Consider the following 12,215-nt stretch of genomic DNA (forward strand, 5'->3'; position numbering starts at 1 on the left):
CGACTTTAAAACGTTAAATACACATTACTTAATAAATTTATAAAAAATAACTAAGCTATTGAGTACAAATACGTTTTAAACAAAAAAAAGTTAATTTACAATCAAACATCTCGTATATATCGTATATCTCGTATATACACATCTGTGTATAAAAAATTTAAAAATATGTAAACTTTCATCTTTTTTATTGCATTAATGCGTCATACGATAAGCCTAAATAAAAAATTGTAAAATATAAGTAGACATAGAATGAAGAGAGAGGGAGAGAAAGAAAAAAAAAAAACCAAACAAACTGAAAGACAATATACCTGAGTTTCGGTAACCTGTTGTTGTACTGAAGCTACTGTCATGCAGCTTGTCGGTGTTGTTTTATGACGTTATTTCATGTTGGCTTTTAGTAGTATTTAGTTTAATTTAAAAGACATTACAATAGATTTAAAATACTAAAAAACAAAATAACTAATGCTTCAAATAGCCTAACAATAAATCGATAAAAAAAGATAAAATCAAATTGAGATATAAATAAATTGCATTTATATAGCAAAACATATTGTCTTGGCTTATAGAAAATTTTAAAAGCAGAGAGTTCAATAAATTAAACCACCAATGAATTATTTTTAACAAAATATTGTTATATTATGAAGAATGTTACATTATAAAGAATGTGATTTTATGATATCATGTTATGCTGATTGAGTAATGGTTTAAGTTAACTATATCTAAGTTTAATTAATAAGTTTAATTGGTAAAAATAAAATTTTAATTAAAAAAGATAAAAACAAACCATATAAACAAAATATTTTATTAAAGAAAATTAATAAAAAATTACAATAATAAAAAAAAAGTGAAAAAAGCGGCAACAAAAAGGTTATAAATATCTTCACTGATAGAAGACATTTACAACCTTTTGGTTGCTGTTTTTTCTTCGGTGTCTCCCAACACCCCGGTATGGATGGGCCCTCCATTTAAAGGATGGCTCATCTATACCGCCATTGGTACGCCACTTATTAAAGGACCTCTCCGAGAGAGGCCCTGGGTGTTGGGAGCGATATCTTTTATATTGCTCAAAAGTTAACGGGTCTAAAATTACAAATAGAAGGATATAATAAAAATTTAAAATATTTGCAATTTTATTTAATCAAAATATAAAGCATATCCTCACCATTTTCACAGGATGAAGAGGATGCTAAAAATGTTTAAAAAATAAAAAAAATAAAAAAGAGTTAAACTGGTAAAAAATTTAATCTTAATAAAAATGAGTAAAATGCGAAGTTTAAAGATGTCATATTTGAATTTATCTTAATAATCTTAATATAATTATTATAAATATTAATAAATTAAATAATTCTTTCACCTATAACACATATTTCTCCAGAAAAAATACTTAAAATTTAAAACACAGTCCTACCAGTTGTACTTCTACCAGACACTAAAGATAAAAAATATACCTCAAAATAATTGATAAAATAATATTTACATTAATATATTATAATTTTTTTACCTAATCCTTTCATTTCCTCCATAAAGTTGTCTAAAGTAAGAAAAAAGACAACTGAAGCTAAAACAAACAAAAACTAAACCAAAATTGACTATAAAATAAACCAAATGTATAAACTTAAAGTAATCTTTAAATCTTAGTATCTGTACCTCAGAAGACAAAGGTTGATTGTTCAGAAATGGTTTTTCACTTTTTTTAATTTTTTATTTTTAATTTTTTTCAAAAATATATTTAATGTGCCTCAAGAAAAATTAAATAATACACGAAAAAATAACAAATTTAAACATCAAGAATAAGCCAATAAAGACTAATTATTTTACTATTTTTTCTCTCCTGGACAATTTCTACAGTGTGAAAACTGACCTTGGACTTTTGAGGTACAGATATAAATACTTCATTTACTTAACTATACTAATCATAATCATATAATTTATACTTAGTTTTTTTTCCAACTCTCCTAAAAGAAAAAATAAAGTTTAAGAACTTGAAGTTTTAAAATTCCAGTTACAGTACAAATAAACAAATTCCTGTTAACAAATATCTAATAGCAAAAAACACTGACTTAATTCTTCCTTGACTTCGGTATCTAAATAATCAAAGCACTTAAATGTATAGATGGTAAAATATCTACTTAACTTTTTAAAAATAAACTCATTTAACTAATGTAAATAATACCATTATTAGCTCTTTCTTTATCAACTAAAGAAAATGAATCTTAATTAAACTTACTTGATATAATATAATAAAAAGCTTTCTTATTGAGAATTTTAAATTTCTTCTCTTTATTACTGACAATTTTAAGTAGGACCTAAGTTCTTGGGCTTATTGTAAAAATTATAAAAACCTACTATTTTACTTTAAAGTCAACAACGTTTTTTTAAAAAACATTTTAGTTACTTTTTAAAAAAATAAATCCTTTAAAACTTACTATCTCTCTCCACATTGTTGCCAACTAAACAGAAAAACAAACAATTGATAGTGAATTTTCACTATGGTAGTAGGTTAAGTAGATTAAATCGATCTTTGATCTATTCAATCGGCTCTAACTGTTTACAACCTTATCATTAAACTATAACTATTTTCTACAACCTGGTGTAATTTAACATAGATATTTTTTAATTATAAAATATTTAAGAATATAAGATTTTAAAAACCTGAAATTTTAAACCTACTTCAAAAAAAAAAACACATTAAAAAGTTTTTTTTTTCCTTTTTAAAACTTACTTTCTTCAATTATGCTGTTGCCATCTAAACAGAAAAGCAAACAAATATTGAATTCGATTCTTTCTTAAACCTCTTTAATTACTTCAATATTAAAATAATTATTTAATCTTTCTGGATTGAATTAATTTACATAGATTTTCGTCTAAACCAATTTATTATTGTAAAGTTAATTTAAATCAACAAACATAAACGAACTGCAATTTGTAACATTTCATTATAACAAAAAGGAACAAAACTTACTTCTTAGTAATTCAGCGACTAAAAATAAACATATCTTTAAGAACTAACTACCTAACATGATACGAATCAGTAACATGACACACATCAAAATAAATACAAACTTTCATCGACGATTTGGGACATTCTATCAATTCGATATAAAAATAAAAAGAAATATAAGAAACAAATTTAATATAAAAATAGACATATTAAGATATAAAAAAAAAATGTAAACGATTTAAGTGATAAAAGAGTATGTAAAATCAAGATGACCGTGTTGTCATTACAATAACAATTTATAAAATTCTCTCCTTTCTTCTCAGCTTTTACAATCTATATATGTTTTCCAAATTCATTGTGTACAATGAATATTCATTGTGTACAATGAAAATTCATTGTGTACAATGAATTTCTTTACAATAAATATATGACGCACGCACAACGCTCCTTCTGATGCGCAATACAATAATGCAATTTTTACGCTAATTACAACACAGAATATAACCTACTTGAAAGATATGATAAGATGTAATAGAACAGATATAATAGAAACGTGCTTTTTTAAATAACTGGAAATTACAATCTCAAAATTCCAGAACAGAAGAAAAACTAACAGCGCACAAACAAAACCTGTCCTTCACTAAGCGTAACAAAACAACCAAGAGTAACTAAAAAGTAAAAGCGCATTTAACTTTAGCATTACATTATTACAAATTACATTACGATTAGCATATTCAATTAATTACATTGTGTTTAAAAATTTTAATCAATGCCTAAAATAACTCAACAATGCGTCTAACTCATTACGCAAATAATTAGTTTATTTACTAATATGTGCAGTAAACATATCTGGACATGAGAGCCAATTTGTCTTAACTCCATTTTTTGTGAATGAGTAAAATACAAATTTGATATTTATGTCGCATATTCCGTCTGGGCCATATTGCTTTCTAATCGTTGTTTATTGCGGTTTAATAGGAAACCACAATCGATTAAGTCTTAAATCCCTTTTATGAGCCAAAAAATCTTAAAATAGTATTTTTACTGTACTATCACATTTAGCTTCCAAAAATGTGATAGAACAGTAAAAATAGTTTTTAACCTGACATACTTTCATGTCTGTTAACCAAGCTGACCGCACCCGGGTCTTTATAAGTCTGTTCAACAGACCATTTTTATATTGTGGCCTCTTTGTTTCAATAATTTTTGGTAAACGGTAATTTGCTACCATTTACTAAAAATTCCTTTTGTTACTCGAAATTTAATTCTCTTAATTATTTTGACACTAATAAAGGACCTCCCTTCCCCGTTTTTGCTTTAATGGTGGTCAGGAGAATAGTTATTTTCATTAAGAGAAATCAAGTTTTTGATGAAGACCATTTACCAAAATAATAAAATGTAAAACAATGATTTCCATGTAAAAGAGTTTTTCTTTTTAATATATATAAATATTTAGGATATATAAGAATTTAACATATATAAGAATTTTTTCTTTCCTCAAAAGTGTTTCAAATGCAAACTATAAGCTAATTAACTAGTTAAACACCTTATAAAATTTAAGTAACTCGATATTTGACAAATGCGCAAAACTACCATATTCATGTTTTTTAAAGGTTTTTAGTTGCGACCCCCGGTTTAAAAGGATCCCCCAAATTAGGTACAACAAATTATTAGAGATAAAATAGAGAAAACTTTAAAATAATTGAACTAATTGCATATATTTATATCATTTTAACTGACAAAAGTTTACAATAAAAAGAAATCAGCGTCAATCGTAAATCTTAAAGAAAAAAAAAAAAAAAAGGAATTATGATACCATAATTACACACAAAAAAAAAAACACCACATAAAAACTGAAAATCAATTTACCTATTTATAGTAACCTATTTTAAAATAACAGTTCATTTTAAACATGAAAATTTAACTATAAAATCTGTTTCGAAGTAAAAAAGATTAACAATTCTAAAAAAAAAAAAAAAAAAAATCAAATTAAGATATAATTTGCATTTTTGGCATAATGATGCCTTGCCTTTTAGTAAATGAACAAAAGCAGTAAGTTCCAATAATGAAACTACCTATTATTCATTTTTAACAATAGACACCAACGTGAAGGTAAGCCAAGTAGTCTATCAACACAAAACAGCACAACAATAACACATAACAATAGAATATTTACACCCTTGATCCTAAAATCCAGCGAAAATAACACACCAAATTAAAATATGAAAAGCAAATTTAGAAAACCAATTTAAAGTTAACTATATATTTATCTTTTTACTCAACATATAACTACATAAAAGTATATTTGTTTTTACGTTCAATATTAGTTATTCAATTACTTCAAATTTAGGACATTAAAACACCCTAGATTTTAAGATCAAGGTTGCATACTCTCTCATACACATTACGCTAAACATTAACAGACATTATTATGTGTTTCCAGAATAATTAAAAAAGGCTAGACAACACCTAGCTCTAAAGCAGTAACACCGCCTGGCACTAAATGCTGCCAAGTCACACCTCTGCTATAAGTACACCGCTTGGCTGGCAAGATTATCAATCTTGCTCAACATAATGCCAAGTCACACCACTTTGAAAACATGGAAACAACATAATTTAAACATATATACGACTATAAACAAATATGGTGGTATATAACACATATAAACACATTTTATAACAATATTAAATGACAGGATATATTTATGAAAAACTATGAAAAAAAATATTAAAATAATAAATAAAGTTATACATACAAAATATGCTCACAACCTACAAACAGTAAATTTTCGAAATGAAAATCTAAAGACTATAAATTAAGAACATTAGAAAATATAACATTATTTGTGTAACACTTTTCACCTACCATACCTTGAATGAGATGTTTATCAATTTTGAAAAACAAACTATTAAATGCTCTAGTTCTTGAACATGCAACATATAGTTGATCATGAGAGAAACACGGTTTTTTGAGATATACCCCAACTCTATCAAATGTTTGACCTTGACTTTTGTTAATTGTCATTGAATAAGCCAATCTGACAGGAAACTGACGACGTTTTAGAACAAAAGGTAAATTAGAATCTGATGGAGCCAATTGAATTCGAGGAACAAAAACCCGTTTACCACCAGAAACACCTGTCAAAACCTCTGCATCAATATAATTATTTTGAAGAGCACAAACTTTCATTTGACTGCCATTGCATAACCCAGCTTTGAGATCTAAGTTTCTAAGTAGGAAATTACACAACCAATTTTTAATTTTAAACAATCAGGTGGCATACCTGAAGGTGTTAAGCGGTTCAAAAACTCAACAGGAAAGTTATTTCTTTCATTAAGGTCATCAGTGTCAATTTGATCAGCACTTAAATAAATATTGACCTCACCCGGCAGACATTCAAGCACTTCTTCATTGATTGATAATGAATCAAAATTGGTTGGTGTTAAAATCACACGTTTAGAATAATCATTTTGATCAGCATCTCCAAAAATCTTTTCAACAATCGATTCATTTTCTCTAATAATGCACTGATTTGGTATTTCAATGCATCGTTTAAAAGGATCCTCTTCTTTGACAGGTATTGTTCCATTCCCAAGTTTTAATAGCCATTGGGAAAATTCACCTTCCCCATCTTGTACTCTCATATTTTCAGTTAATGCAAACTTCTGCACCCATTGCCAATGCAAAGAACATTTTATACACGATTCCACTATTTCAGCTGGTTGTCCTCTTTTCACAACAGGCAGAATTTGCCTAAAGTCACCACCAAAAAGAATGATTTTTCCTCCGAACGGATGGTTGTTGTTGCAAATATCTTTTAACAACCTATCAATTGCATTTAACGCATGTTTAGGTATCATGGATGTTTCATCAAGCAAAAACAAACTAACTTTTCTTAAAAAATCCCCGTGCATAGAGTTAGGAGTTACATTACATGTGCTATTATCTAATATTGGAACAGGAAGTTTGAATAAGCCATGCAATGTAGATCCATTTGAAAGAAGAGTTGCTGCTATGCCAGTCCATGCAGCTGTGGCAGATTTAAAGCCCCTACTTATGGTTTCAGCAATCAAATAATTATAAGTAAAGGTTTTTCCACTACCAGCTGGTTCATCCATGAAAAACAATCTAGAATGTTGATTTTCTACACTTGGTTGCTCATTCAGTGCAGCAAGAATAGCATTACATACATTTAATTGATTGACATTAAGCAACAGTCTCATTCGATTGGCTTCGTCAATAGATTGTTGAACATTTTCATTAAAATTTTCTAGATTTAAGCCTATAAACTCATCAATAACAGGGAGATTGTAATCAGCCAGCGTTTTACCACTTTGATTAATTATCTTCTCAATTTGATGAAGAGTAGCTTGTTCAGCTATTAGAAGTGGGACTGAGCGGTGAATGAAATCTTCCATCATAAAAGCTTTGTATGTATTCCAGAGATCTAAAGGATTGTCAGGTTCACAAAAGGTCAAAATAATTGAAAACAACTGTCTAATTTGCTTTGGCATATGTGTTAAAACCGCCTCAGAAAGAGTATTCTGCCATTCAGTGTCATCTTGCAACAAACCTTTCAAAACACATGCTTCACGAAACGTTTCAAGGACAATACCATTAACAGTACGCACATCCTCCCAAGATGTTGCTCCTTTTACTTGCAAAAGTAACAGTCTAAGAAAAAACAATTCTCCAGTTGGATTAACTTTATACATTCTTACTATCACCTTATCACCACCCCTTTGTCTAATCTTCCATTTACAATGTTTATCATCAAATACAAAGTGATAAGGAATGTCTACATACGAATAGCAATGTGCTCTTTCATTTTCAGTATTTAACTTAAACCATGCTGTTAGGTGCGTATCACGTTGAGCTGCACGATCTAAAGCCATTTGTTCTGCTCCTTCTCTAAAATACACTAACTGATTTTCAGGTAGATGAACTTTAAGGCGTATAATAGTGTGTGACATATGACTTATTGGATACTCAAAAATTCGCCACAATGCTTCAGGTGCACTAACATAACGACAATCTAAAAAAGTGTTTACTTCATCATGATTAATTTGTTCACTTATTAAAATATTGGCACAGTCGTGACCTTTGTATATGTATTTGTACAAATATTTAACAGCCTTAACAGACATGCAAGCTTCAACATTAATGTGAGATTGATATTTCTTTGATAACCATGGATTGTAAGGTACCACCCAGCGGTTATCTACATTGTTACCTTTAATATTTATAACCAAACCATTATCACGACGTCTATATCGCAGATAACCATTATGAACTGCGTTAGCATTAAATTCTTTAGGATAGTTTTTGCTGCACACCCCATCTTTCATGCAGGGAGAATTTGGATTCAGTATGCCACATGGACCGTGAATCATGCAAGTTTTAACAACGTCATAAAGGTCTCAATTAACAATCGGATCTGGAATTTCAGCAGATATTAAATTATTGATATCATGTGCTGTTTCAAGCTTATCATCATTTGCAAAGTGAAATAAAATATGAACATGTGGCAAACCACGCTTTTGAAACTCAATAACCTGAACATGTGTTACAACTTTCCCTAATACACCGTGCTTAAAAATGTCATTGAGAAGGTTATTTAATTTGAGTTTAAATACTCGAATAACCAAGTCAGGTCTATCATTTGCTGTCTGACCAGGATATAAATTTTCAGTTATCTCGCGCCATTTTGGGTTGCAAGTGAAAGTAATAAAAAGATCTGGTTTACCATACTTTTTAATTATAGCCATAGCATCTTCAAAGTTTTCTTTTAAAGCTCTAGGACTTCCTACATAAGTTGATGGCAAAACTACAACACGCCCTGGTCTAACATTATGATCATTTCCGAGGTTGTTTACATGGTCGTGTAAGACATCATACTGCTCGCTTCTCAGTTTGTTTTGGTTATTTCTGATGAAAGCAAGGCGCTGGCCTTCAATTTTAACATACGCATCAACAGCATATTGCTGAAACAGTTTTTTGCCATAAAAGAGTGAAGAAAAAAATTGTCTAACTGAAAGTTTATAATTGTAATACTGAGATAATGTAACATGATTTCTAACCAATGTAGCACGCTCAGGGTTGTGAACCAATTGATTATGCCAACCAGCATCACCCCTAGGAAAAAATAGAGGATAAACCATAGGATCTAAGTTGGCAGACAAACTTGATATAGTTTTAAGAGGATGACCTCTTGGGTAAATAACAACTTCCCTGGAAGCTGGTGGTGCACCATCTTCACCAACAAATACAACTGCAACTTCGTTATGTGAAGGGAGATTATAGCGACGTCTATCTTGCCCTTCAAGTAAAGACATTTTTACAACTGATACTGAGCGCCCTTCCAGAGCTGCTCGACGAACTTCTTCATCTTCCACTTCAGCCATGTTTTTAAATGCAAGAGCAAATGGGTTCTCTTCACTAATAATAGTTTGCAATCGCAACATTAAATCATTTAAGCAAAGATCATTACCACGTTGTTGCATTCTAAAATTTACTGCTGCAAGTGGATCATAGATGTATAGTTGACAATATGTTGGCAGAACATCTTGATTTGGTCTTAGATTACCTATACGATGAAAAACTTGACCACATATTCTAAAACATGGCGGCCCATGGTTCATGGGTTGAACTACATTAGCTTCAAATGAAGCAAAAGAAAGACAGGCATTATAATTTCTAATATATTTTAAAAAATTCAGATTGGCATTTCTATCTGCATAGTTTCCTTTAAATAAATCTTCTAAATCTTGTGGAAGTGATGAAGGTTGCGACAAAACTACCTTTCCATTATGGCAACATAAAAAATGTGTTTCATCAGGAAATTTCTTAGCACCACAATGCTGACAAACATAATTCATTTCTCCTAAATAATTATAATCTGGAATAGTATTGCTTCTTGCTATACAATACATTCTTTCGTATCTAGCAGCATTTCTAGCATTTTGTCGATTATTAATTTCATCTCGCCTAAGTCTATCTCTTTCATTTCTGTGACGATTATTTTCAATTCGCCTAATTAAGCTCTCCTCATTTGGGTTTGAATTATTTGCTGCTTGCCGAGCAGCATTTCTAGCATTTTGTCGATTATTAATTTCATCTCGCCTAAGCCTATTTCTTTCATTTCTGTGACAATTATTTTCAATTCGCCTAATTAAGCTCTCCTCATTTGGGTTTGAATTATTTGCTGCTTGCCGAGCAGCATTTCTAGCATTTTGTCGATTATTAATTTCATCTCGCCTGAGCCTATCTCTTTCATTTCTGCGACAATTAACTTGCCTATTAACATTTCCATTTTCTAAACTAATATCTGCTTCTAGCCTAATATCATCCATTTAAACTTCACTTTCAATTGAAAGTTATACGAATCAGAAAAGAAACGAATCCTGAAGATCGCGATCTTTCCTATATAATTTCCTTTCTACTCTAAATAGCACACACAAATAATTTTTAAATATAACAGACTGTCATTTAAATTAAATTATACAATAATCTTATGACTATAAAAATATATATATATCAGCTGGGAGATGTTTGAAAAAAATTAGCTTAGCAAATAAGCAAAAAAATTATTAAAAACATGCAATTCTAATAATAAACATACTGCTAACCAGAGTTGTTATCTGTCCAATATGTCCAAGACAAATTTTCTGCCGACATAAAATATGTCCGAAATATTTTTCTGCCTACCAACTTTGACATAATTTTATGTCTAAAACATTTTCTGCCGACATAAAATATATCCGAAATATTTTTCTGCCTATCAACTTTGACATAATTTTATGTCTAAAACATTTTCTGCCGACATAAAATATGTCAGAAATATTTTTCTGCGAACTTACTTTGACATAATTTTATGTCTGAGACATTTTCTGTCCACATAAATTATGTCAGAAACATTTTTCTGTCCACATATTTTGACATAACTTTATATCTGAGACATTTTCTGCCGACATAAATTATGTCAGAAATATTTTCTATCCACATATTTTGACATAATTTCATGTCTGAGACATTTGCTGTTTCTTATTTTAGAAGAAAAAATCGTACAACTTTATTGCTCATTTCAGATTAATTTGACGAGTAAAACAAAAGTCTCGATTTCCCCTTATTAGAATGTAAAAACTTAGTCTCAAACTTAGTTTTTATTATTGAATGTGGTTTTTATTATATGGCGTCCTGTGCCACATTAGAAATTATGTTAAGTAGAAAGAAAAGTAGAACTTGTAAAGGATCGAACCATTTACAGCATAAATTCTGGCCAAAATTTATCTTTTAATTTAACCGAACCGTCAGAATCGTTTTTTGAAGAGTAGTGATCTTAACCGAAAATTTATTCCAAATAAAACAAATATCAATGATAATGTTTGGTTGTTAAAATTTTTTTTTCTCTTACACGTTTTTTAAATAGAAAATATCCCTTTTCAGATTGTAAATGATACAACTCAAACAAATTAAATGGCAATTAAATGCTTTAGAATCAAATATTTATGTGTCTGCTCTCCTCAATCAAACCACATGGCATTATAGGTTGCTAATATTTGGAAAATTGGCATTTTTTTTTTATCCAATGGTACTTTATGGCCATTTACCTTTATTTTGGCATTTTGACACAGAAAAATTTAAGTTCTCGAAAAAGTATTTATTTTGGAAAAAAAGTTGAAATTAATTTTTGCCCCTCAAGAATTTTTAAGGATAATTAAAAACAACTTTTGACTTCCGATCCGAAGATTAACTAGTTGATTTCATTGATGAAATTTGTTCAAAATAAAGTGACGGAATCATTTTGAAACAGCCGCGATATGAAAAAGGGCATTATTATGGCATTTTACATTCACGATTTTGGAATTTCACATGTAAAAATGTTGGCAACACTGAATTTAATTGTCAATTAAAACGACTAAAATATGACGACTTGGAATGCTCGCTTCTACGTTTGAGACATTAAAACGATTTTCCTAGCCGCATTAAAAAACGATTGGTATAAATAGATCTTGGAATAACTATTTTCTTGTCACTGTTTTTGTTTTCCTTAAAATTTAAAGACAAATATGGAGAATAATTTATTGCACAAACAAGTGAAAAGTCAATTTGAAATTAGTAAAGAAGGAGGAAAGTGTAAAATGTGCAAAAAATTTTACAAAGGCAAGTTATGTAACCTCAAAGATCACCTTCTTCGAAAACACAAAGAAAAAGCTGGCGAAATTGACTTAGTTGAAACTACTTCGGCTACAAGGAATCGAAATGACGATGAGA

General features: G+C 29.5%; 3 protein-coding genes across 16 annotated transcripts; all 3 read right to left on the reverse strand.

The window, feature by feature from the left end:
- Positions 1–308: 308 nt before the first annotated feature.
- LOC145186822 (uncharacterized) lies at positions 309–3,330 on the reverse strand. 14 transcript variants are annotated; one of them, XM_090068743.1, is made up of 11 exons: positions 3,064–3,330; positions 2,963–2,980; positions 2,723–2,746; positions 2,427–2,450; positions 2,174–2,197; positions 2,061–2,084; positions 1,935–1,955; positions 1,502–1,531; positions 1,409–1,429; positions 1,163–1,186; positions 309–443 (listed from the first exon to the last, which is right to left on the reverse strand). In XM_090068743.1, the coding sequence occupies exons 1-11, from the start codon at positions 3,083–3,085 to the stop codon at positions 436–438; spliced, it is 240 nt and encodes a 79-aa protein (XP_089924869.1). In that variant the 5' UTR covers positions 3,086–3,330; the 3' UTR covers positions 309–435. The 14 variants fall into 14 exon arrangements, 12 of the variants coding, with proteins under 12 accessions (XP_089924869.1, XP_089924870.1, XP_089924872.1 ...); XM_090068737.1 differs by lacking the exon at positions 309–443 and adding an exon at positions 789–1,080; XR_016445627.1 differs by lacking the exon at positions 309–443 and adding an exon at positions 988–1,080 and having other exon boundaries at positions 1,355–1,429.
- A 2,833-nt stretch (positions 3,331–6,163) lies between these two features.
- Positions 6,164–8,083, reverse strand: LOC145188006 (uncharacterized). Its single transcript, XM_090068000.1, has one exon. The coding sequence runs from the start codon at positions 7,913–7,915 to the stop codon at positions 6,164–6,166; it is 1,752 nt and encodes a 583-aa protein (XP_089924126.1). The 5' UTR covers positions 7,916–8,083.
- Positions 8,084–8,240: 157 nt separating this feature from the next.
- LOC149881505 (uncharacterized) lies at positions 8,241–10,479 on the reverse strand. Its single transcript, XM_090068736.1, has one exon. The coding sequence runs from the start codon at positions 10,292–10,294 to the stop codon at positions 8,363–8,365; it is 1,932 nt and encodes a 643-aa protein (XP_089924862.1). The 5' UTR covers positions 10,295–10,479; the 3' UTR covers positions 8,241–8,362.
- Positions 10,480–12,215: the final 1,736 nt, after the last annotated feature.

This window comes from Hydra viridissima, unplaced genomic scaffold (genome assembly GCF_058129835.1).
Source record: "Hydra viridissima isolate aposymbiotic clone 2 unplaced genomic scaffold, HvirCarnegie_v1 scaffold_12, whole genome shotgun sequence".
Lineage (NCBI taxonomy): Eukaryota > Metazoa > Cnidaria > Hydrozoa > Anthoathecata > Hydridae > Hydra > Hydra viridissima.

Excerpts from the sequence above, each read along its gene's own strand:
- LOC149881505 (XM_090068736.1), bottom strand. The coding sequence starts at position 10,294 with ATGGATGATATTAGGCTAGAAGCAGATATTAGTTTAGAAAATGGAAAT.
- LOC145186822 (XM_090068737.1), bottom strand. The coding sequence starts at position 3,085 with ATGTCCCAAATCGTCGATGAAA. Across the intron at positions 1,532-1,934 it reads AGAGTTGGAAAAAAAACTAA|ACAACTTTATGGAGGAAATG; the intron begins GTATAAATTATA and ends TTCTTACTTTAG. Across the intron at positions 1,081-1,162 it reads CTCTTCATCCTGTGAAAATG|ACCCGTTAACTTTTGAGCAA; the intron begins GTGAGGATATGC and ends TTGTAATTTTAG.
- LOC145188006 (XM_090068000.1), bottom strand. The coding sequence starts at position 7,915 with ATGTCACACACTATTATACGCCTTAAAGTTCATCTACCTGAAAATCAG.